A 24503-nucleotide genomic window follows, 5' to 3' on the forward strand; every position below is an offset into this window, starting at 1 on the left:
AACGGCAATCGTGAGCCCAATGGTACCCTTTTCCACAGCGCGGGCATGGTGTGGGGGGGCCTCTCGGTCGGCGCAGTGCCTCGGCAGGGCGGGGAGCCGCTTGTTGAGGGCACTCGCGGATGAAATGACCAGGTTGACCGCATCGAAAGCAGGCAGAAGCAGAGGCAGAGGACACAGCCATGGCGGAGGCGAAGGCAGTAGTAAGCGCTTTAGTTTGAGGGTCAATATCTCGGCAGGCTAAGACCCACTCGTGTATCTGCTTGTCGCGAAGAGGGAGGATGACAGTCCGGAAGGGTGCGAGGCATCCGTTGAGAATAAGCTCTTTTGCTAACATAAATTGGGCGTCTTCATTGGTGATTTTCCGCTGACAGGCTTCTAGAACGCGTGCGACAAACGCAGGAAAGGTCTCTTGTGGGTCTTGAAGCATTTGCGCAAATTTGGTAGATTGCTTGGAGGAGACTAGCGAAAATGACCGCTGGACAAGGTTCTTTGCTCGTTGCCAAAACCCTGGATCTATATTGACATAAGACTGAGGATTAGCAAAGCCGTTGATTCCGGTGTAGGCGTCCGGTGGATCTCTGACACCGATGCGGGCATTCTCTGCTACTTGCTGCTCAACAGCATGCTGATAATAGGCACGCCATTCAAGAAACTGACCGGGCGGAAGGATGGCGCGGGCTAAGGAAATCCAGTCATAGGGGAGCGCAAGTTGAACTCCCAGTTCTTCTAACAATTGTTGGACATATGGGCTACCTATACCATCTTCTTTCACAGCCTTTCGCAGTGTCTTGATCTCTTCGGCCGTAAAGGGAAGCCAGGTCTGAGGGCGCTGTGGCGTAGGCAGCGGGTTGAGCGGGTAAAGCTGAGGGGCGGAAGGGTGCGCTCTTCCGGAGTCGCCGTTATATGGTGGTGGCGAGGGATGAGCGGTAGCGGGAAACAAGTGAGGGAGTGGCAGCTTAGCAGCGTCAAGGCGGCAACAAGCTGGTGGCGGGACCCTTTTGAGCGTCGGACAAGATGGCGGTGAAGCCACGTCATTTCCGGGAGCCGGCCAAGATGGAGGCGAAGTTACGTCACTTCTGGGGGCCGGCCAAGATGGCGGCGGAGTTACATCATTTCCGGGGGCCGGCCAAGATGGCGGCGAAGCTACATCATTTCCGGGGGCCGGCCAAGATGGCGGCGAAGCTACATCATTTCCGGGGGCCGGCCAAGATGGCGGCGAAGCTACATCATTTCCGGGGGCCGGCCAAGATGGCGGCGAAGTTACATCATTTCCGGGAGCCGGCCCGGGGGATGACGAGACAGGAAGGGGCGGGTAAAGGCGAGAGGAAGCGCCTTTGTTCCCGCCGGCGGGCTCTAATCCGGGTGAGGAAGAAGCAGGAAGCACGCCATCTTGGGCAGGGGTGGAGGAAGGAGGAGGAGGTCCGCTATTCTGAGGAGCCACAGAAACGGTTTCTGTAGGCGGCGGGGAGCGCGAGCGGGGAGGCTCGCACTCGAGAGCTGCGGCGAGCTGGTCAGACAGAGAATTCGTGTCTCTAAGATCATCGGGCTCATAATCATTGGGTTGTTTGATCGATTTGTCCCGGATGACTTCGGATGGTGCACCAAGGAGGCAGGCACGAACGGCCACAAGAGTAGGCAGCAGGCCGGGCGGAAAAGACCGCCTTTCATGCTCTATGGCAGAGGTAACTCGATCTATTAGCCGTGAGTACGTGTCCGGGCTCCAGAGCTGGCAGGTGGCGAGCCACGGATTGAAGGGGAGTAGTAAGTCCCAATATTTTTGGAGCTGTTTCAGGGAAACGCGAACCCCATTGGTATCAAGCAGGGCGGCTAAAAGCCGAACCTGAGGGGTATGGTGTGAAGAGAGGGAGGTGCCCATAGTGGGAGAAGAAAAGACGGCGACGGGGTCCCTACCTGGAGAGCTGAAATGGTCGCCAGTAGATAGCAGCAACAGCAGACAACAGGGGCCGTAAGGCGGTGGAAGGAAAGGATCCCGGACGAGCCCCCAAGTGTGGGCTCGCTGGCAGTGATTAGCGGCCCACGAGGTCCGGGCAGCCTTCCACGGCTCGGCGGGAAGCCCCTAGGCCAGCGCGTAGGCCTAGGTTCTCCAGGCGTGGGGGACGTGCGGTAAAAACCACGGAGACAGCCTGAGCGCAGGAACAAGTCTGCTTTATTGCGGAAATACACTTGGTTATATAGGGTTGGGTAGAGGGAGGGGCAGGAGCTGGGGCGGGTTAACTACGGGGCGGTAGTGGATAGGCGGAGTTGTGCAGGCGGCTATGAGGTAGGCAGTAGCCAGGGAAGAAGGCAGATTATATCTTGGCAACGTGGGCGGGACTGGCGGGAAGGACAGCAGCGGCTGGAGGAAGGAGATAACAAAGGCTGGGGGAAGGGATGCAGCAACAGTGGTGGAAAAAGTTCTGAAGAACAAGTTACTAGTCTAAAGCTAATTGTAGTTTTCTGTCATCTTTCATTAAATTACCCAGCAGAATCAGATAGTATGATCCTACCCTTAGCTATCTTACTGGCCTGCTACTAAAGAATTTTAAGTCTTATTAATGTATTTATGCATAGTACAAAATTGTATTGTCCTCTTTCTAAACTATATATGCACAATACATGCACAATTGTGTATATATGCACAATTAAAGAGTAAGTAGATACAATGTGATTTTTAAGGTGAATTCTAAGATCAAGATTGTTATTTTCTGAGCATAAGAATATTTCAGGATTGATTTGATAAAAGAATATTTATAAAAATACCATCATTTTATATGTACATTAAAATTATACAAAAATAAGGCAATAAGAAAAAAAGAAATATTATACACTAATAAAATTATACACTTACTTTTTGCTGTATTTTCTTCCAGCCTTTTAATTTACACCTTTGGCTTCATCACTGCAAGGTGTCCTGACTCCAAAATATTTAAAATCTTTCTGTTTATAGTCTTAATCTTTTTCTACTTTTCCCAGTTCCTCTTTCCTACTAAGTACATTTGTTTTGTACCCCTCGCCAGTCTTACAGTCCCTGAATACTTTGTTATTTATGACCTTTCAGCTTCATTTACCTTCCTTTCCCATTAATCCTTTATGATTATGCTCTATTATTCTTTATATGCATACTTTTTATATAATAGTAATCATAGCCAACAGATTATTTATTGAAGACCAGTTATATACTTAGTGCTTTACTTTGTGTTGGAGATAAAGTTGTGAACCAGATAAAGTTCCTGCCCTCAGTAATCTTATATTGTAGTAGAAAGATTCCTGTCTTCAAGTTTTTGGAAGAGCATGTACTGAATTTTTTTAAATGTATTTTTATTACAGAAGTTGTGAACTCACAAAACATAGAATTTTTATTTTTTCTTCCTTAAATGTTTGGTAGAATTCACCATAAAGCCATCTGGGGCTGGGGTTTCCTTGTGGGAAGGCTTATAACTAAAATTTCAAGTTCTTTATTAGATATAGAGCTGTTAATTTTCATTATGATGTCTATTATTTCCTTTCTTCTGCTTACTTTGAGTTTAGTTTGCTCCTCTTTTTCTAGTTTCTTAAGATGAAAGCTGAGGTCCTTGATTTGAGAAATTGTCTAATAAAAAGACATATAGTGGTTTAAATTTCTCCCTAAGTACTGCTTTAGTGGCATCCTACAAATTCTGATATGTGTTATGATTTTCATTCAACTCAAAATACTTTCTAACTCCCATTTTGTTTCTTTTTTTATCTTTGGGTTAGTTAGAAGTGGTGTTACAGAGTTTCCAAATATTTGGGGATTTTTCAGGGATCTTTCTGTTATTTATTTCTGATTTAATTCTATTGTTTCTAGAGAACTTAGGACAAATTGTATGTTTCCTGGGAAAAATTCACTAGAACCAAACAGTGTAGAAATGAGGAGTGAATAATATTGGGGGGACAAGTCTCCATAGATCTCTCAATTTTCTGTCTGTCTTCTGAACAGAAGCAGTGACCACCTTTTCTTTTGGACCACTTTTTCAAGGATGTTTCCTGTAGTGAACAGCCTTTATCTCCCTCCAGAGAAGAGGGCAAGTTTGTTTTCTGTCCAGTATAAAAAAAGATAATGGCTCCCTCTGGGGAAAAGATTTGTCAGACTTACTTGCAGCCCATTATAAATGATTTGGGTTTCCTAATTTTGGGGTTCTGTGGTTATAAGGCAAACCACTGCACAGGCAGCATCCATCTGGATCTGCTCCATGTCACTCTCATGGAACTAGGGGTCAAAGGAAACAGATTCCAACATGAATCTCGGGCTGTTTGATGTTCTGTGACTAATTGAGGCCTTTGTGACTCAGGGGTCCCAGAATCCGTGAAACTGTCAGGCTTTCGAGTAAAGTCTCAGATCTTTCACAGTTCTTGACCTCTTCTTCCTCCTCCTTCTCCTCCTCCTCCTTTCTTCTTTTAGTTTGTTTTGTTTTTTAGGAGGTACTAGGGATTGAACCTGGGACCTTATAATGAGAAGCAGGCCCTCAACTACTTGAGCTGCATCTGCTCCCTTTTCTTATTTTTTCTTTTTAATTATGGAATGCTTCATGAATTTGCATGTCATCCTTGCACAGGGGCCATGCTAATCTTCTCTATATCGTTCCAGTTTTAGTATATGTGCTGCCAAAGCAAGTACGTTTTCTTCTTTTTTAGTTCTCTTTTCTGTGTTTTATTTGAATAGTTTCTATGGCTATCTTCCCCAAGTTCATTAATCTTTTCTTCTACAATGTCTGATCTGCTGCTAATCTTAATCTGGTGTATTTTTCATCTCTCACATTCTAGTTTTCATCTCTAGAAATTTAATTTCATTTTATATCTTCATTGTCTCAACTTACAGAATTTATGGAATGTAGTTATAATAACTGTGTTTAATGCCCTTGTGTGCTAATTTGAACATCTGTATCCTTCTGAGATTTGATTGATTTTTCTCCTCATTATACATTCTATCTTTCTGCTTTATTGCATGCCTGGTAATTTTGTATCCTTTTCCAGACATTGTGAATTTTATTTGTTGGGTACTAAATTCTTTTGTAAACTTTGTTCCCACATGTGACTAAGTTACTTGGAAACAATTTGATCCCTTTGGATCCTGCTTTTAAACTTTGTTAGGCAGAACCAGAATAGGATTTAGTCTAGGGTTCATTTTTGCCCAAATACTAAGGCAAAAACCCTTCTGAATATTCTACCCAATGAATTAAGAGTTTTGTGTTTTGTTTTTTCCACTCTGGCCGGTGGAACAGGGACTATTCTCTGCCCTGTGTGAGTTCTGAGGAGTGTTCCTTCCAGTCCTTTCAGGTGGTTCTTTCCCAGCCTTAGGTAATTTCTTCACATGTGTATACCAGTCAGTATTCAGCTGAATACTCGAAGGGGACTCTCTGCTCATCTTCAGTCTTGTTCTCTGTGCAGCTCCCTCATTTCCAGTACTCTGTCCTGAAAATTCTAGCTTCCTTGACTCCCTTGACTCGCAGCTCTTCTCTTCAACTCAGGGAGAGCATCAGGTTCTTCCTGAATCTCCCCTCGCTGCACTGCAGCCTAAGCAGGCTGGGGTAGGCATGGGCTCATGTTTTTTGTTTCCTGTATTTCAGGGATCACTCTTCTTCATTGCCTGATGTCCAGTGTCTTATGAACCATTGTTTCATATAATCTTTCCAAATTTTTTTAGTCATTTCAGGCAAAGGGGTTAATCTGGCCCCTATTGCTTCTAATTGGTCAGAAGCAAAAGTCCTGATTTTTAAAAAATTAATTCTGTGTAAGTAGAACTATTCTACTAGTTGCATGTGTGCTCTGTTCCCATGTAAGTATTTAAATATTTTCTGATGTTGAAATAGAGTGAACAATCGTGAAAAATATTAGAAGATAGTTCTGGTCTAGTTCCCTCTATATGGAGCAGAATACAAAGCAAAGTTTAAGGTTCTTGGTACAGGAACTCCATAGGTTTAGCCTTATTGGGCCAGGGCAGACAGGTAGAATTTGACCATTAGAGCATGGAGTAGCCATGGATTCAAAGTGAATATCTTTTCACACTTCTTTAACTGTAGAACCAGATAGATTAGCTATAACTATGACTATAATTAACATTCCAAATGTGGTGATCTGAATATGTAGACATTTTATGAGTTGATAAGGACATACTATTTGCTTTAAATTTCCCATATTTTTCTCTTAAATATATTTAGGCTGAGACTCCACAAAGAGTAATTCCTGTAATTCTTCAAAACTGCCTTTCATATTCACTCACAGCTAGACTTGCTCCAGCCTGGAACAAAACTGGCCATCTCTTGGTGCAAGGTAACTTTATCTCTTTCAATCATGAGGCTTTCTGAACTAAATTAATTCTATGATGTTTATCTGTTGTTGTTGTTTTAATTTCAAGATGTATCATTTTAATGGTATAGTTCTTTAAGTATAACTACAACCAAGCATTTTTAAACAAGTTCCCAACAATATAAACGTCATCTTATTTTAGGATTTTGTCCAGAGACCTGCTGATGTTTCTTATTAAAATTTAATTATATACTATTTTATACTTTTAATTATATAATATTTTTTATACTTCTGAATATAAGTTTTGAAGCATTATAATATAAAGAATACAATTTGCCAATATTATTGAACTTCAAGGCTATCCTGAATTTTATGTTTATCCATTGATTTTTTAACAAATAGTTTAATCTTATGTGTATGTACCCTTAAATATAGTATTTTAGTTTTGCTCATTTTTTTATCTTTTTAAATGAATGTCAAACTATATGTAATCTTCTGTGAGTTGGTTTTTTCTTTCAACTATACTTCTAGAATTCATCTGTGATGAGTTTTCTATAGATAATTCATTCTTGCTGCTGTGTAATATTCCATTGTGCAAATATAATGTTATATATTTATGCACTCTCCTGTTATTGGCAATACATGTACATGAGTGTGTTTATGTGCATGTGTATTTATTAGTGATACAAAGTAATTAGTTTTGTGTTCATTTTTGGCCATATGTATGGTTTACATGTGCAAGAGTTCCTAAGCAGTGGCTTTCAGTGTGAAACAGAATTCACCACTAACCTAGAATAAGCACTTCCTGCACATATGTGTGCACACATATAAATGAAATAAAAATTCCCAGGAACAATATTTGCCTTCACTACTTAAAAGATATTCCAATTTATCTGTCAATTTATCTGAGTTGTTCTCTTCTGTTCTCTACCATTTTTTAAAATCTACTTAAAATTTTTTTAAAAAAAGATACTTAGATTACATAAATGTTGCATAAAAAGTGTAGGGAATTCCCTTTCTCCCCCTCCCACACTTTCCCATGTTAACAACATCCTTCATTAGTGTGGTACATTTGTTACAATTGATGAACACTTAGTTGAGCATTGCCTTTAACTGTGGATTATAGTTTACATTATAGTTTAAACTCTTTCCCACATAATTTAATAGGTTTACAGGAGACAGAAAGGGAGTAGAGGGTTGTGAGCCAGTGCCCATATGGGCAAAATCTATGATTATGGAAGGAGGTAGCTGTGCGGTGGATGAGCATGTCAGTAGCGCTGTTGGGTTGGGTGGTGCTGGTCTGTGAAGGGAGTAGGGTGGGGGGATAGGTTTCACTCTCTATACCATTTTGTTCCATTCTATTATAGCCTATCCTATTTAACTATTTCACTAAAAAAATATGGACATGACCCATTAAATTGATTTCAGAAATGCTGTTTTAGTATTTATTCTTGGCATTGTACTTGCCAAGTTGTAGGTAATGCATGTGTTTAACTTTACAAGATAATATCGAATTACTTTAGAAAGTTATACCACTCTTTAGCAGTGTGTGAAAGTTTTTATAGCTCCATAGCCTTACCAACACTTGATATCGAAAGTCTTCATTTTTGCCAGTTTTGTCAAGAACATTTAATTATACTGTTAATTTGTATTTCCCTGATTACTCATCTTTTCTGCTGTTTATGAATAATTTGTGTTTTCTCTATTCATTTTGTTTTCCTACCTGTCCATATGTTTCTCCATTTTTCCATTGGATTGTCTTTTTCTGTTTGCTTTTGATTTATTGAGGTTCTTTATATATACCAGAAAATAATTTCTTGTAGATTATATGTGCTGCAAATATCTTCAGATATAGTTTCCCTACTTTACTACTGTAGACACATCTGTCTCCAGATTCTGTCACCTTATTGACATGTGCCCCAAAGTTAGCCTGAGTTTTTGGGTTTTTATTTGTTTACTGTTTTTTGTTTGGTTTGGTTTGGTTTTTGCCCTTGGAGGGCAAAGCCAGCAATGGATTAAAAAGCATGTAGTTGTTCTTAATCAGGATCTAGGTGTTTCCAGTGTGTGTGGGGTGGTCCTCAGAATTTCTAGTTTGTCACATTGCCAGAACCTGATGGTTTCCCAGGGTTCTGTGACCAGAAGATTACTGTGTAAGCAGCTGCTAGTCTAGGTTTCTTGGTCCCCAAACTACCATGAGCTCTGTGGTGGTGGAGACACTTAAATATCCTTCAGAGGCTACTAAGTGTCACCAGAGGAATACTGAAGTTAACTCCTCAGGTGGTACAGTTAGGAAACTACAGGGTAGTTGCTGTAGTCCCCTTTATTCATTTTGGAAGCTTAACTAAACTTATATCTGATGAGCATAATTTTGAAAATGAATGAGAAAATATATTCTTTTTCTGACCTGATTTTAATTTCTGACCCATAATTTCCCTATGTTCTATCATTAATGTTTTTCTTTTCCTTATCGATGTATTCACATTAATACTAATTATGAATAATAACTCCCCTCCCCACATACTAGCATATAAGCCTATCATGTTAATCTATACCTTCTTAAATCCATAAAGGAGAAAAAGCCATTGTAAGTTCTATCTTAGTCATATTCTCATTCAGTTGAGATCTGACCATTGTCTAAGTATTTTATAGTAGGAGATAAATATTTGAGGGTGGAACTATTTCTGCCCTTCTAACTGAATAGATATTTTTGGCTGATTATATTCTTCCTGGAGCTATCATCAGATATTCCTTTGATGACTACTTCATTTTAAAGCATTTTTCTTAAGTTTTGATAATTACATAGTTACATTTGTCAAGCATGGTTTATAAGTTATAATAACATGGTATATCCTATGAATTTTTAAAGGAAGCGACTTTCTTTCTCAGATGGGAAAGCAAAATGCTGTTGGTAAGTAAAAACTTATATGAAAATAAATAAAAAGTATTAATATAATTAACAGTTGTTATAAAACAATGTTATAGATGTTTGGATTGTTATATCCTTGATGGTTAGGTCATATCAGAATTTAATCAAATATATCATCATTAGAATTTCCATCTGGGAAATCACTTGTGGTTCAAAATATATATTACACCTCTCTGAGCAAAACTTCACTCATCTTAATTGGGAAAAAGAACCTATACTTTGATTCTCTCTTCCTAAAAATTAAGACTATAAAGGAGTTAAATTCTGTAGGCATTTTTATAGTTTCCAGAATCATTTAAACAATTCTTCAGTACCGTTGTTGATAAAGCTTCATTTTTATGAGAACACGATTCTTTTACCCTTTGAAAAATAATTGTCTAAAGGGATACAGATGGTCCAAAACAGTGTACAGTTTATGATAGGGTCTAGTCTTACTTTTAAATGATATGTATGGATGCATTGAAGGCATTTTCCCAAATAGTAGTTCCAGATAGCAGGTATGTGGAAATCCTGAACCCATAGTAGACATAATTAATTAATCATGGTAGTTTTCCCCACCATTCAAGCCTAGTCTTAAGATCCTGAATTGTCAGGATCTTATAATCCACAGTTGTTTGATGTGAGTTGGTTTTCTGGATGAAACCTATTTTCCTTCCTTGCATTAATTTTATATTTAAGATGTACAGTGGCCATCACTGTGCTGTAGCTCTGGATGAAAGCTCTGGATTAAATTTAGTTTCAGGCGGCGGACTTGGCCCAGTGGTTAGGGCATCCGTCTACCACGTGGGAGGTTTGCAGTTCAAACCCCAGGCCTCCTTGACCCATGTGGAACTGGCCCATGTGCAGTCCTGATGCGCGCAAGGAGTGCGCGTGCCACACCAGGGTGTTCCCCATATAGGGGAGCCCCACACACAAGGAGTGTGCCCTGTAAGGAGAGCGCAAAAGAAAGTGCAGCCTGCCCAGGAATGGTGCCGCACACACGGAGAGCTGACACAAGATGACGCAGCAAAAAGAAAAACAGATTCCCAGTGCCGCTGACAACAGAAATAGACAAAGAAGAAGACACAGCAAATAGACACAGAGAACAGACAACCGGGGTGGGAGGTGGGGGGAAGGGGAGAAAAATAAATAAATGAATAAATCTTTAAAAAAGATAAAAAAATAAAAAGTAAATTTAGTTTCATTTCCAGTGGCTATCATGAGACTACAGGTGTCATATTTTAAAGATACTGTTTAGGAAAGCAAAATTCTTCATAGTCACTTCCGTCTTAGATTTTTTTTTTTCACTTTTATTGAAGTGTAATATACTACCAAAAAACACACTAATTGTTAGTGTATGGCTCATTGAATTTTCACAAACTAAACATTATTATAACCAGTTCTTAGATCAAGAAACATAATATTACCAGTACCCTGGAATACCACTCATTCTTTCTTCCAGATGCCACCATCCCCCACAAGGTAACCACTATTGTAACTTGTTAGAAGTACTTTTAATTATGAAAAAGCAAAGGAGAAGGCCCAGGATTCAAGGAGATCTGGAAAATATCTGTCAGTATATTTGAGGGCGTTTGTTATTTAAAGGACTACTCTAGTCAAAAGCATGTTGGGATAACTCTCTGGATTTGTGACGAGGACAGTCCCCGAATTTGACATATACTGCATGGCAGACTTGTTTCTTGGCTTTTTCTTCTTACCTGTGTGATGTCTCACTTTTTTTATTTTGGCCCCACCACCATAAATACATATTGGTGTGGGTTCATGCTTTTTTCTTTTATGTATCTCAGCTACACACTGTCAAATATTATATGGTGATTATTTTAATTGTGCCATGTGTGAAAAAATATTCTCTTTCCTTAGTTTCTGACTCAAATTAATTTTGTTACTAAAATACTTAATTTATAGGATAGAATAATAATTCCAGATAATTCACATTTAATATTTTCTTTCCAGTATTAGATATCAATGTAACAGAAACCCAAGTTTGTCTGAGTGTAGAGGCTTGCACAATTAGACTACCACCACCTGAGGTACTATTTGATTTCTACACCTTGCTTTTCTACATTTTCTATATTTTTATGATTATTTCTTGCATGCTATTAGGTTTGAATTTTTAACAAAAATGTTGGGATGGGAAGGTTGTTTTATTATCAGAACCTATATTATGAAATGCTTGCTATATTTATATTGTTCAAATTTTGTTTACCCAAAGAAAACATCATTATTTCGATTTTACATAGACCTTATTATTCCCTTGCTCAAAAATATTTTTAGGTGGCAGTCAAGACTCTTCACAAACCTGCCCTGCTCCAGCACCCACCTCTTGCTGCTGCTTTTGCCTCCAAATATTAAATGAACTGTGTCAGCTCATACTACATGTAACCTCCCCCTCATCAACATTCTGATATCACTTTTTGCATCTACTTTTTTACACGTAACACTTTCTGCCTTTGTAATAGAAAGATATGTCTTTTATTTTGCTAATTCCCGAAGCACCTAGCATAGGGACTTAAACGTTAAAGGTCACTCAGTAAATGTTATTTTCCTTCTCCTAGCCCAGTGGTTCTCAATGGGGTGTACAACGGGGAGGAGGAAGAGTGATTTTGCTCCCCATGATGTATTTAGCAATGTCTGAAGACATTTTTGGTTGTCATAACTGGGACTGAAGGAGTTTGCTACTGGCATCTAGTGGGAGGGGCCAAGGATTTGCTTCCTGCAGTGCACAGGACAGCCTCCCCAACAAAGAATTATCCAGCCGGAAGTGTCAGGAGTGCTGAGATTGAGAACCCTGGCTTAGGCAAAGGACCAATGACTTCCTGAGCTTGGAATGCCCCCTCTGTATTGCTCTGTCATCCTACTCATCCTTTAAAGATTAGCTCAAATACTATCTCCTCCATTAATTTATTTCTCTCTAACTAATTTTTTTGATACCTGGCATGTTGAGGCAATGAACAGGTAAAAGATGAATAAGATCTTTCCTGCCCTGAAGAATTATATAAGCTAGGAAGGAAGCTGACCTGTATATAAATAACTGTAATGGATAGCATGGTATAAATATCCTGGGCTAATGAGGAACCGTCCTAAAGTTCCCAAACCCAGTGTAATCTCCTACCCTGTTTTAAACCCTCATACTATTTTGAACCATTTTCAGTTACTTATTTGTATTTTTAGAAATATATTCATTTTTATACTACCAATATGCTTTAGAAAAAGCTCCTTAAGGACTGATACTGTGTCTTATCCTCTTTGAGTTTTCTGCAGACAGTACTTTTATTTTCCACACTTGAGTTTTGAGCCAGTTTAAGGATTGGTAAAGAGTAGTAAGTCATATGGAGATGAAAACACCACCTTTATTACTAGGATGGGAATGTAGTTTATTGGCCACAGTGGTACACTTGAGATTGAAAGGGATTACTAACCTGATGGGATGCTAGTTATATGGATGCATGAATTGGGATATATGGTCACAATATTTATTACAAAAAGGAGAGACAGCTACTGGAGACTGTGGCTTATCTGAACCCTAGACCTAGGAATATTTAACACCTCTCCCACCCCATGAATGGCAGTAGTGGGAAACCACAGCCCTTCCTTGGGAAATTAGAGAAACAGCAGAATACTACTCTTTGCCAGAAAGCCAGCTTCCAAGAGGAGGAGGAAGTAGTTGAGCCAAGCATGCCTGTTAATTCATCCAATTTTTCTAGCCAGATAAATCATCCTGTCTGCCCCCAAATGAGGGGGCAGAGAGAAACCAGGAATAGGTGTTAGAACTCGCCTGACATGGAAGGAAACATTAGAGATGAGGAAGGTGATTTCCTCTCCTCAACTCTACTCAACATTATATATTCAATAAATGCTCATTAAATTAAATTGATTTCATAAATTACAATGATCAGTTTCTCTGACTTACTTTTACTTAAACATTTTTGAAATGACATTTTTCACAATCTGGCTACCGTAAGAATCTGTTTCATATCTGTGTTCCTCTAAATTGTAATCTCTTTAAGAGTCTTAAGTCCTGCCATATTCATCTTTGTATCTCCATAGGGACTCAGATAATTGGATTGAATTTTCCTTTTATCAAGGGTTTAGCTTTGTGACTACCCTTTGGGTTGCAGGCATCAAGAGCCAATGAGTTACCAAAGTTTTGTAGTCATCTATGGCTCTTCCTTTTTCTCACTTCCTATACTGTTAGTCTTTACAGTCTGCCTCAGTCTCAAATCTACTCTCTCCTCCCCATTTCCATTGCTCTAATGAAAACTCCCTTCTCTTGCTGGACTAATGAAATAATTTCCTATTGACCTTATTCTTTAATTCTTCCCCTGCAATGTCAACAAGAGTTCTCTTTCTAAAATAAAAGACCCCAATTTAAATATCTCCTCTAACTCAACCTTACCTGGAGAAAATAAAGCCTAAATAATTTTGATTGACATTATGAGGTAGAAGTAATATTTCTTGAATTCCAGCCTATCATAATGGCTTTGTTTATCTAAGGATACTTTATAAATGTTTGTTAAGTAAATATATACATCTTGGTTCTAGGGCTTTACAGTCTCTTGGGGTGTCTGGTAGGCAGTTAGGTAGCTTGCCATTTTTTAGAATAATCTGTGTTGAGAAAAACCAATATAGACAATAACTGTTAGAACCATGGAGATACTTGTAGTAGTTGGCTTGAGTTTTGAACCGTGTAGAAAATACCCAGAAGGATATAAAGTCAAACTATTTAAGTAGGTTTATGTGAAAACCCATAAGCTGCTAACATTTGAAACTGATGCCTACCTCCTCTGAATTAAACTTTTGGTTCTATTTTTACTGAAATTGTCTATTCTTTCTACTTCCTGACAGTCTTTTCTGATGTTCGTAGTTATCACTCTAACCTCCCTTTATTATCACAGCTTAGGCAGTTTACATCTTAAGGGCAGTATGTCACAGCACAAGATTTATCTCTTGTGCTCAGGGCAGTATATATCATTCACTTTGAGTGTCCTTGCAACATCTTCCACACATGTTACCTTCCTCTTAGTGCATTTGTATTTTTCTATTCTTCCCTGCACAGCCCTCCTCCCATTACCATTAGTCGTAGTGAATGCTCTAGGGATTCAGAGAAGCAGCTGTCACTGGACATTGAGAGAGGTCCATATTTAGGCCTGCAAATCTCTTATTGGTGGGGCACATATAAATCAGAGGGGTGGGGAGGCAATGTTTTAAGTAGATGAATAGTTAAAATGCTTATGACTTCTCCAGGCAATAAAAAGTTGTCAGTTTAGCTGATGCTGGAATTCCTTGAAAAGTAATAGGCTGTGAGGTTAGAGCATTGAGTCCCAAAAGATGCTATGGTGATAGGTTTAAAAAAAGGGGTGAGGGTTAATGAACCATCCTCCCTGATCTTAATCTGGTGTCCTTTCCCATTATTATTTAATTTTTTACCTTGCTTGAAGTCTTTTTGTATCTTTGATTTACTGTTAGAAAATTCCTTCCAGCAAGACTTCCCAGGGTGAGCAAACTGTAAATGGCAAACTGTTCTCAGCCACCCCTAAGCCTAAACGCCCTAAAGGGAGGGTACATGAGGAACAGAGAAGAAAGAGTTCCAGGAGGTGGAAAGGGCTATGAAAGAAGAATGGGAACATTGGCTCTTTCCTCCTCCCCTCCAAAAGATGAGGTAGAAATATAACCCTTTACTCATCCTTCACTCAAAAAAAAAAAAATAGATTTGGATTAAGACGCTATTCTTACAAAATATTCTCACAAAATCCCTTTGGAAGGGACTCTACTTCCTATAAATGAACATAATCAAAGAAACTGAAAAACAGTTGAAATAAGTATAAAATAGGAGTGTTGGTTTGGGGGATAAGAGAAAGCTTGAAGTACTTGAATAATTTATAGAGGAAAAATAGGATGAGCTGAAAATTGATCACATCATGTAATGTGGTTATTAGTGATACAGTGTTACTTAAGCTTTGAAATTGCTTTAACTGACTCTGTGTGTATGTACAACACCTAAGTATTTTTTGTTTCTTTTTCCTTGCTAAATTATTTTGATGCATTAAAAATCTTACTTCTCCACATAAAGCTAAGAGAATTTGATATTTCTGAGAGAATTATAAAGGAATTTGATACTAACAAGAATGCTGTCATTGAGACACATTCCATTTTAAGCAACTGGTGCTATGTTTTACCAAGGTAAGATTTCAATTTGAGGTATCTAGGGTGGGGTCAAAATACTGCAGCTTCCTCCTATTTTACTTCCCTAACATTGATGAACATATGCAATTAGACAAATTGCTGAATCAAATTATAACTTAAAGAAGACCAAAAAAATATCGAAACAATATCGTCATACTTACAGAAGTCATTGATTTCCTTTATTAAATTACTAATTTATTACGCATTTAAATAGTAGATTCGATTTATTAGATTTATTTGTTTTACAAAAGTAAAAATTTCTAGATTTCTCATTATGAAATGGCAACTATATAAGTAACAAAAAACCTTATAAACTTGTGTTTAATAATTAATGAATCATGATAATTTAAGATGAACTATGTTTTAAGTTTGTACTATTTTCAGGGGAAAAAAGATTTGTTATTAATATAAATATGACTTTTGGGATGCAATTTTAACCTGCTTAGGGAAAATAGCTAACTAATTAGCAGCATTCACGTAATAATTTAATTATTGAAGCAGGAAAGAGGTAGTTAGGGAACATAGATTTAACTGGTTCATTCATTTCTCACCAGGCTTACCTAAAATCTAACAATTACCAGGGATAACTTTGTGTCACAATATTTTTTTAGTTATTATTTTGTGTTTATAATTGGCACATGTTTACACCAATTCAATTTAGTTTTCCCTAACAATTCCAATTATTCAACTTAATAAATTTGTGTTTGAAACTGGACACAATGATTAGTTTATTACTTATGTATAGATAGTGGGATAGTTGCTAAATCTTTATGAGCACCATTTCTCAATCACATAAACTTACCAAACTGTATTCAAGCATGGCTCATATTTTTATTAACTCTTATTTTCATAGTATGAAAATGGGACAGATTATAAATATTCTTCATAACATACCTTCTGACTGTCCTTTTCATTCATATGAAGATTTCCAGATGCACTGGGATGACCTGGTAAGAAATAGAAATACATATTACATTAGAAGTTATTTGATTTGTTTCATGTAGTTTGATATAGATTTAAGGTTTCTCTTAAGATGATTTAAACTATGTGCTTAATTTTCAGTATGGCTATAAACTTCCAGAGGATTGTGGAACTACTAAAATATACTGCAGCATCTACTTCAGAATGATAGGAGAAAGGGTCTTCACGTATCCTTTACACAACCAGTTAAAACAGACCCCCCCCTGCCCACACTTACTGTCTAGTCTTGTCTCCAATCCTTGATTTTAACATTTTCAACCGTCTCTAAATCTAAAACTACTTTCCCTCTACTTTTTTTATATCTGCATGAGTGTTTTTTATTTTGCTCAGGAGTATTCCACATTTTTATTTGTGGATTAGCTTAGTAGGGATTATTTTTTTCCCATAAACATTATTTCAACAATTTAGACAGCAAAAGAAACTTTAGAGTAGATAGAACGTTTACATGTTTCCTAGTAGAAAGTGAGAAAACAATCATAGGGTTCTCCTTAGCCAAGCACTCCCTCCAGTGGCATTTTGCATATTATTTAGAGTGCTGAATTAAAGGACTTGGCAAATATTTTTCTTTTTGGAAGATTATTTAATTTTACAGGCAAAATTTAGAAAATTTTGTTTCACTTACTGTGTGATTTAAGAAACTCATACTTTATTTTTAAAAATCTAACCACTCAAAAAAAAGCCACACAAATGCTAAGGTGAAACTCTTAAGTATTAGTAATGATTTAATCATTCTTTTCTCTCAGTTTTTATGTTCTGACAAACTGGAATTTAAAATAGAAGAAGGAAGAGCCATGGTTTTTTCTTTCTGTATTTACATTTCGTATCCTAAATCATAATAGTGAAGTTGAGATTGACATATTACTAGTTGTTCCCTTTCATTAGTTGACAAGACCTTATTTCAAGTCTTCAGAATATTTTTCATTGGAAAAGTAATAGCTTTTCTCAAATTATTTCTTTTGGAGCTTGAATGCAATCTATGTATGTTATTTCTCTGTGCCAAATTTTTTTCTACTTTTAGAAATGTAACTTGTTTACCATAAACTTATATTTTTATGATAGTCTATAAACTTATTAGTGCTTTCTTTATAAATTGGTTTTTTTTGGAACATCTTAAGTTGCCAGTTCATTTAGAAAGGCATAGGGATACAATGAGTTGTCTTGATTGTAAGTGTGTTAAAATAGGAGGAATTAAGATCCCTGTGAGAAAACGTGCTTTTTAGCTCTCGATAATATAGAATAAGCAGTATTAAAAAGAGCTGGGATTTACTTTTGTGTACCTTTTTAAAAGTTGCTATTTTAATACTTACTTGAAAAATTTGCTGTCTCCGGTATATGAAATATATTTTATATTGTTCTTTAACATTGTTCAGATACCCTCTCAGTTGCATCAGAAGCCAGCCCATACAGTTCTTTCCAAGGGTAGATTTGGAAGGTGTGTTGAAAAGTTTCCTTTCAGTTTTGAAATCCAAACTCCCTCATATATGTGGGTTTTCCATCAGGATGACAAATAAACCATGCTACTACACTCAAGAACTGACTAAACCTTATTTACAGGTAAGAAAGTTCTTGTTCTGTCTTCTCCAAGACATACCATCCACCAATCTTACTCTGCTAATCAAAATTATCAGGCTTTTACTTTATGGTTGGTACTTTGTGCATCCTGTTTAAAAAATATTTCTGTACCCTAGAAGGTACTACCATCTTATAAAAGATTTATTGTTTTTCTCTTTATATTTAGGCCTATAATCCCCTTGGAATTTATTTTGGTATGTTGTGGCATGGGGAGTCAAATTTCTTTTTTAATATGTATATCCAATTATCCAAGCAATATTTATTGAAAATACCATGCTTTCCCCAATACTTATCACCTTTGTCATAAATCAAGTGTCTTTATATGTGTGGTAGTGTTCCTGGACTCCCTATTGTTTTCTTCCAGTCTTTTTGTTTACCCTTGCACTAATATCACAGTTTCTGAATTCTTCTAAATAATTTTAAACTTTATATTTATTATAAATAGTGTTGTAATATTAAATTTTAGAAGTGTTTTGACCTCTGGTAAAGTATATTGGCTACTCTTGAAGCTTGCATTTCCATACACATTTAGTTTTAACTTGTCAAGTTATATACACACACACATACACACATGGAGCCTGGAATTGAGTCTTACAATCCATGAATATGGTATTTTTATCTCCTCATTTAATATATCCTCTTTAATTTTTCTCAATAATATTTTATAATTTTATATCTAGAGAAGTCTTAGGCCTCTTCTATTTGATTTATTCCTAGATATTTGAATGTTATGAATGATATTTTTAAATGTTCTGTTTATCATTTCGCTAAAAATATTTTCAAATATTCATTATGATTTCTCATTTGGTCCATGAGTTATTCAGAAATGTGTTTCTTAATTTCCAAACATATGAGAATTTTTCAGTCACCTTTTTCTTATGTATTTCTGGCTTAAGTACATGTCATCTATCAGTTGCTGAGAGAAGTGTGTTCTAATCTAATGTGATTGTAAAGTTATCTATTTCTCCTACTTTCAGTTTCTACTTTATGTATTCTAAGACCAGAATATTAGATAAATGTAAATTGGAATTAGAATTGTTAATTATCCTGGTAAATTGAACTTTTTTATTTTTATGCATGACTGGACAATTAACTAGTTAAGACTATACTTGTGACTTAAAGTGCAGGTAGAATTTTTTTTTTTAACCTAAAATTGATAAGAAGAATCCTGGGACTACCTCAGTTTTCAGCCAGAGGCAGAAAAAGAACTCCTTTGACTAAATAAATTTTAAAGGAATAGTGGGAGACTAAAGTTGCTTTATCATCATACTCCATGAGTCATTCTAGAAAAAGCTTCTATATCCCATTAAGATTTATAGATTTTTTTTTCCTATATATAAGCTTTTATGCATTGACTAACAGATAAACTTGTTTGCTTTCTTGGAAAAGGGAGCCTTTCACTTTACAGCAGTAATAAAGAGTGTTTTGTTTTGTTTTGTTTTGCTCTATAGAGATGCACTTATACTGGACCTGTATTTGGAAAACCATCAGGAACCAAGATAACTGTAGATGGCATTCAGATGGACTGTTTAGTCTCTCTCTTCCTGCATTGCTGTACCATATTTTCAATCTCCTTTCTTGACCTACTCATGCCCTCTTTCCTTGTAGTTTCTCCTGCTCCAATGCTTTCAGCTTTCACAATGACATTAGCTTGTTATAGCCCAAACTCTACTTCATGACAGTCTTTTAGCTTTTGCTGCCATGCTAATTGTTTCATTCTCTTTATAATCATCAATCATAGCCAACATCTTATAAGCCCAGTTCATTTTTACAGGCCAGGCCACATTTGCCACTAGCTAGCACATGAATTTGGTATCCTTGAGTCAGGGCCAATGCCTTATACAAGTGGTTGGGGGAGGTAGGGAAAGGATTGTACAGAAACTTGGCAACCTAGACATCAGGGGCTATGGTAATGCCGTTTCCTTAAGAATGGAGTGTGGGTGGACAAATACTACTGGACATCATTATTATAATGAATCATAACATGGTGCCCAGACAACATTTTTTAAAGTTTAGTTGTTGGCAGAGTCTAACTCTGAGGGATTTGGAAGAAGATGTAGCATTACATTGTGCATTTTTATTGCATATATTTATTGAGTATTTAATATTTCCCAGCCAATGGCTATATTAGAAATACTTGTATTTGTGTTGTAAATATAAAATAACAATTAATTGGAAATTCTGGCTTTTGTATTGTTCCTGACTATTGGAACCTTCACAATAAGAATTTATCCTGCTAATGAGTATGTTAATGAGTGCCTTTTGTGTTCCAGTTGCTTTTATGTGTACTATCTCATTTAATCATCAAAACAGACTCTTGGGATAAAAAAAAAAATGTTTCCTCTATTTTGCAGAAGAGGAGCCTAAAGCTCAGAGTGTTCAAATAATTTAAACAAAACCATACAGTTAAATACATTGCAGGATTAGAATTCAAACCTACACATTTAGATTCTTAGACCCATAACTGGAAACAATTAGATTTGTGGTTAAGAACTCAGGCTCTGGAAACAGGCTGCCTAGATTTGAGCCCACTTTTAATACATGTAATCTTGAGCAAGTTATTTGATCTCCCTCTTCCTCGGTTTGCTCATTTGTAAAGTGGCAGGTGATGGTAGTAACCCAGGGTTAAGAATTAACAATTATGATGACTCTGTCATTATATAGAAGCTTTTATATTATAAAATAGCAAAATAACATGAAGCTGGCTAGAGTGGTCCCACCCCTATTTATGGTTACTCTAGACGTAACCTTACCTTTGTGTATGCTTACTATTGTGATAGTAATTCTAGATTGAACTCACCCTTGTATATGTTTACTATTGGGATGGTAAACATTCCACCCACCAGTATTTAATATCCATATAAAAGACCTTAAAATTGACCTTTGTTCTCTATACCCCTATTCCAAATCCTTGTGACTGACCCTGGTTCGCTACCCTACCCCCATCAGTCCTATTCAACCTCTTAATGTCTATGAAGGAAGGAACCTATGTTCAGCTCCACACCAGTTGTTCATTAGCACCCCAATGTTATAAAATAATAGAATTTCAGAAGATCAGGGAGACAGTTTTGGGCCAGAAGGCCACTGTGCTCCATCCCTTGTGAAACCAATAAAACTCTTTCTTTGAAACCCTAGTATCTCAGGAACTGGCTTTAAAGACATTGGGAGAAAAGAACCTGCTTTTGCTTGGTGTTAGTATTAATTTTATTTGTCACAGATTGGGTTCTCTATGAGACTGACTGTGAAATGGAGTCTAGGGTAAGGGAGCTTTATTAGGTACTGCCCTTGGAATCAACCTATAGAATGGGGAAAAAGAAGCAAGATTAGGTAAGGAGAGAAGTCAGGTGGCGAAGCATCGACCAATTATATTGGCCAACCTTATGAGGAGCTCTCAGGCTAAAATGGCCCATCATAATTGTTCTGCATTGGCCAAAATAGCCAGGCCTTCGTACCCGTCTTTGATCAGTTATTGGATTTGGGCAGCCCTGAGAAAGGCAAGTCCTTGGGCAAGGTGGCACTCTGTCATGGAGGCAATCCCTAAAGGGACTGGCACCTGAAGCCTATTTACTGGTAGCACTTCCAGCAACGAGGGCAGCAAATCCTTCTGTGAAGGGAGGTCTAGATGGCGCACTTCCACATCCTTCTCAGCATGTAGTTCTTAAGGTTTTTTAGGATTAAAATTAAATTAGAATGGTTCCTTTTTTTTTTTTTAATTTATTATTATTTTTTAAATTACATTATGAAAAATATGAGGTCCCATTCAACCCCACCGCCCCTGCCCCCCACTCCCTCCACAGCAACACTCTCTCCCATCATCATGACACATCCATTGCACCTGGTAAGTTCATCTCTGAGCATCACTGCACCCCATAGTCAATGGTCCACATCATAGCCCAGACTCTCTCACGTTCCATCCAGTGGGCCCTGGGGGGATCTATAATGTCCCGTAATTGTCCGTGAAGCACTATCCAGGACAACTCCACGCCCCGAAAACGCCTCCACATCTCATCTCTTCCTCCCGTTCCCCACACCCAGCAGCCACCATGGCTACCGTTCCCACACCCATTCCACATTTTCTCTGTGGACATTGGATTGGTTGTGTCCATTGCACATCTATGTCAAGTGAGGGCTTAGATTCCATATGGGTACTGGATGCACTCCTCCCGCTTCCAGTTGTAGACACTCTAGGCTCCATGTTGTGGTGGTTGACCTTCTTCAACTCCATGTTAGCTGAGTGGAGTAAGTCCTATAAATCAAAGTGTAGGAGCTGAAGTCTGTTGAGGCTCTGGGCCTGGGTGTCATATTATCAGTCCAGAGATTCAAATCCCCTACATATATCTTAAACCCAGCACCGACTACAATTCCAATAAAGTAGCATGCAAGTCTTGTGAAAAGAGATCCCCTCTGAGTCCAATTCCATCATGCAGAAACACCAGCTCCAAAGAAGGGCTATCTGTCATGGCAGTGAACCCCTTCTGCCATGACCATGGAACCCGTGGGTCTCTTTATCCCTCAAAAGAACCAATACCTGGGGTTGTATCTACCTTATCTGTCTCTTAGACTCTGTTCAGTTGTACATAGGGGTATTCCTTCTGACAACCTCCAGACTCTTTTTTAGAGACTCACAGCCTTATAATCTCATTTCTCCTTTCCATTTCCCCCTTACATTAGGTCAAACAGCTTCCCGAAGTCATGTTATTATATGTAGACAGGTATATTCTGCTGTTCCGCATTGAATCTTTATAGAATGGTTCCTTGTACTTAGCTCTAAATAAATGTTAGTTACTATTATTACTAGACCACATGTTGTTTGAAGATTAATGCAGTATTAAAAAGTATAAATTTAAAAAGTAAAAAATAGATAGAGCATACTACTGGATAAGATTTTTTAGAATTAAATATGCAGCAGGAATGTGTTGCCTAGGTGTGTTTTTGTTGTTGTTGTTGTTGTTTTTAACTTATGGAAATTTCCAAAGTTACCTGATGGAGAGATTAGTATAATGGACTTTCAGGTTCCTATCATCCAGCTCCATTGACACATACTTTTGGGTGGAGGATAAACAATATTTTAAAACAAATTCCAGATATAATGTTATTTCATCTGTAAACATTTCAGTGTTCACCTAACAGAATTCACAATACTTCCGTAATATTATCTAATACCAGCTCATATTCCAATTTCCTTGTTTATCTCAAAGATATATTTTTATGAGTTTTGTTTAAATCAGAATAAAAACAAGGTCCGCATAATTTCATTTTGTTAGGTGCCTTAGGTCTCTCCTATAACATTTCTCCCCTTCCCCATACGCTCCTTTTACTTATGCCAGTTATTTGCTGATAAAACTGGATCATTTGCCCTGGAGAATGTTCCATATTCTTTTATTTTTTATTTATTTCTCTCCCCTTCCGCCCCCCCTCACCCTGGTTGTCTGTTTTCTGTGTCTATTTGCTGCATCTTCTTTGTCCGCTTCTGTTGTCAGCGGCATGGGAATCTGTGTCTCTTTTTGTTGCGTCATCTTGTTGTGTCAGCTCTCCGTGTGTGTGGCACCATTCCTGGGCAGGCTGCACTTTCTTTTTGCACTGGGCGGCTCTCCTTACTGGGCACACTCCTTGCGCGTGGGGCTCCCCTTACGCGGGGGACACCCCTACGTGGCACGGCTCTCCTTGCGCGCATCAGCACTGTGCGTGGGCCAGCTCTACACGGGTCAAGGAGGCCCAGGGTTTGAACCACGGACCTCCCATGTGGTAGACGGATGCCCTAACCACTGGGCCAAGTCCACCGCCTCCATATTCTTAATTTGACCAATTGTTCCTTTGTGTTACCATATCATTTCATTTTTTAAAAAATTTCTCTCCCCTTCCCCCCCGCCCCAGTTGTCTGTTCTCTGTGTCCATTTGCTGCGTGTGCTTCTTTTGTCTGCTTCTGTTTGTTGTCAGCAGCACAGGAATCTGTGTTTCTTTTTGTTGTGTCATCTTGTTGTGTCAGCTCTCTGTGTGTGTGGTGCCATTCCTGGGCAGTCTGCACTTTTGTTGCGCTGAGCTGCTCTCCTTACAGGGCACACTCCTTGCACGTGGGGCTCCCCTATGTGGGGGCACCCCTGCGTGGCATGGCACTCCTTGCGCGCATCAGCGCTGCGCGTGGGCCAGCTCCACATGGGTCAAGGAGGCCTGGGGTTTGAAACATGTACCTCCCATTTGGTAGACGGATGCCCTATCCACTGGGCCAAGTCTGCTTCCCTCATATCATTTCAAGTAAGCATATTCTATATCCTGTATTTCCTGTAAACCTGTGACTATATCTAGGCTTAATTGAATTCTGGTTCAACTTTTAAGCAAGAAAAACTCTCAGGTGTTATAATGCACAGAACCAAATTTTAATAGATAAAACACATTTGATCAATCATTTTGGTTTCATTTGAGGTTTATTTAATCATTAATTCCAGGCCACCATTAGCTATCCATTCATATCTAAACATAAATAAAAGCTTTTTGTTTTCCTCTATAATTTTATGTTAGTGTAGACATGTATATAAATTGTATGTAAAAGTCTAGAAAGTAAGTCAACCTACATATGCCA

The 24503-nt window shown here is 38.0% G+C and overlaps 1 protein-coding gene and 1 non-coding gene across 2 annotated transcripts in view; one reads left to right on the top strand and one right to left on the bottom strand.

The window, feature by feature from the left end:
• Positions 1-24503, top strand: part of C16H18orf63 (chromosome 16 C18orf63 homolog) — a 59835-nt gene that overhangs the window by 22539 nt on the left and 12793 nt on the right. The window contains exons 4-10 of the mRNA XM_058277894.2: positions 6177-6288; positions 9131-9172; positions 11144-11220; positions 15261-15370; positions 16227-16323; positions 16436-16521; positions 17725-17908. Of these exons, the coding sequence (XP_058133877.1) occupies positions 6177-6288; positions 9131-9172; positions 11144-11220; positions 15261-15370; positions 16227-16323; positions 16436-16521; positions 17725-17908 (708 nt within the window). The remainder of the gene's footprint in view (positions 1-6176; positions 6289-9130; positions 9173-11143; positions 11221-15260; positions 15371-16226; positions 16324-16435; positions 16522-17724; positions 17909-24503) is intronic.
• LOC131273733 (U6 spliceosomal RNA) lies at positions 4530-4636 on the bottom strand. Its single transcript, XR_009181009.1, has one exon. It is a non-coding gene; the product is annotated as a U6 spliceosomal RNA (small nuclear RNA).

Source organism: Dasypus novemcinctus, chromosome 16 (genome assembly GCF_030445035.2).
Source record: "Dasypus novemcinctus isolate mDasNov1 chromosome 16, mDasNov1.1.hap2, whole genome shotgun sequence".
Classification (NCBI taxonomy): domain Eukaryota; kingdom Metazoa; phylum Chordata; class Mammalia; order Cingulata; family Dasypodidae; genus Dasypus; species Dasypus novemcinctus.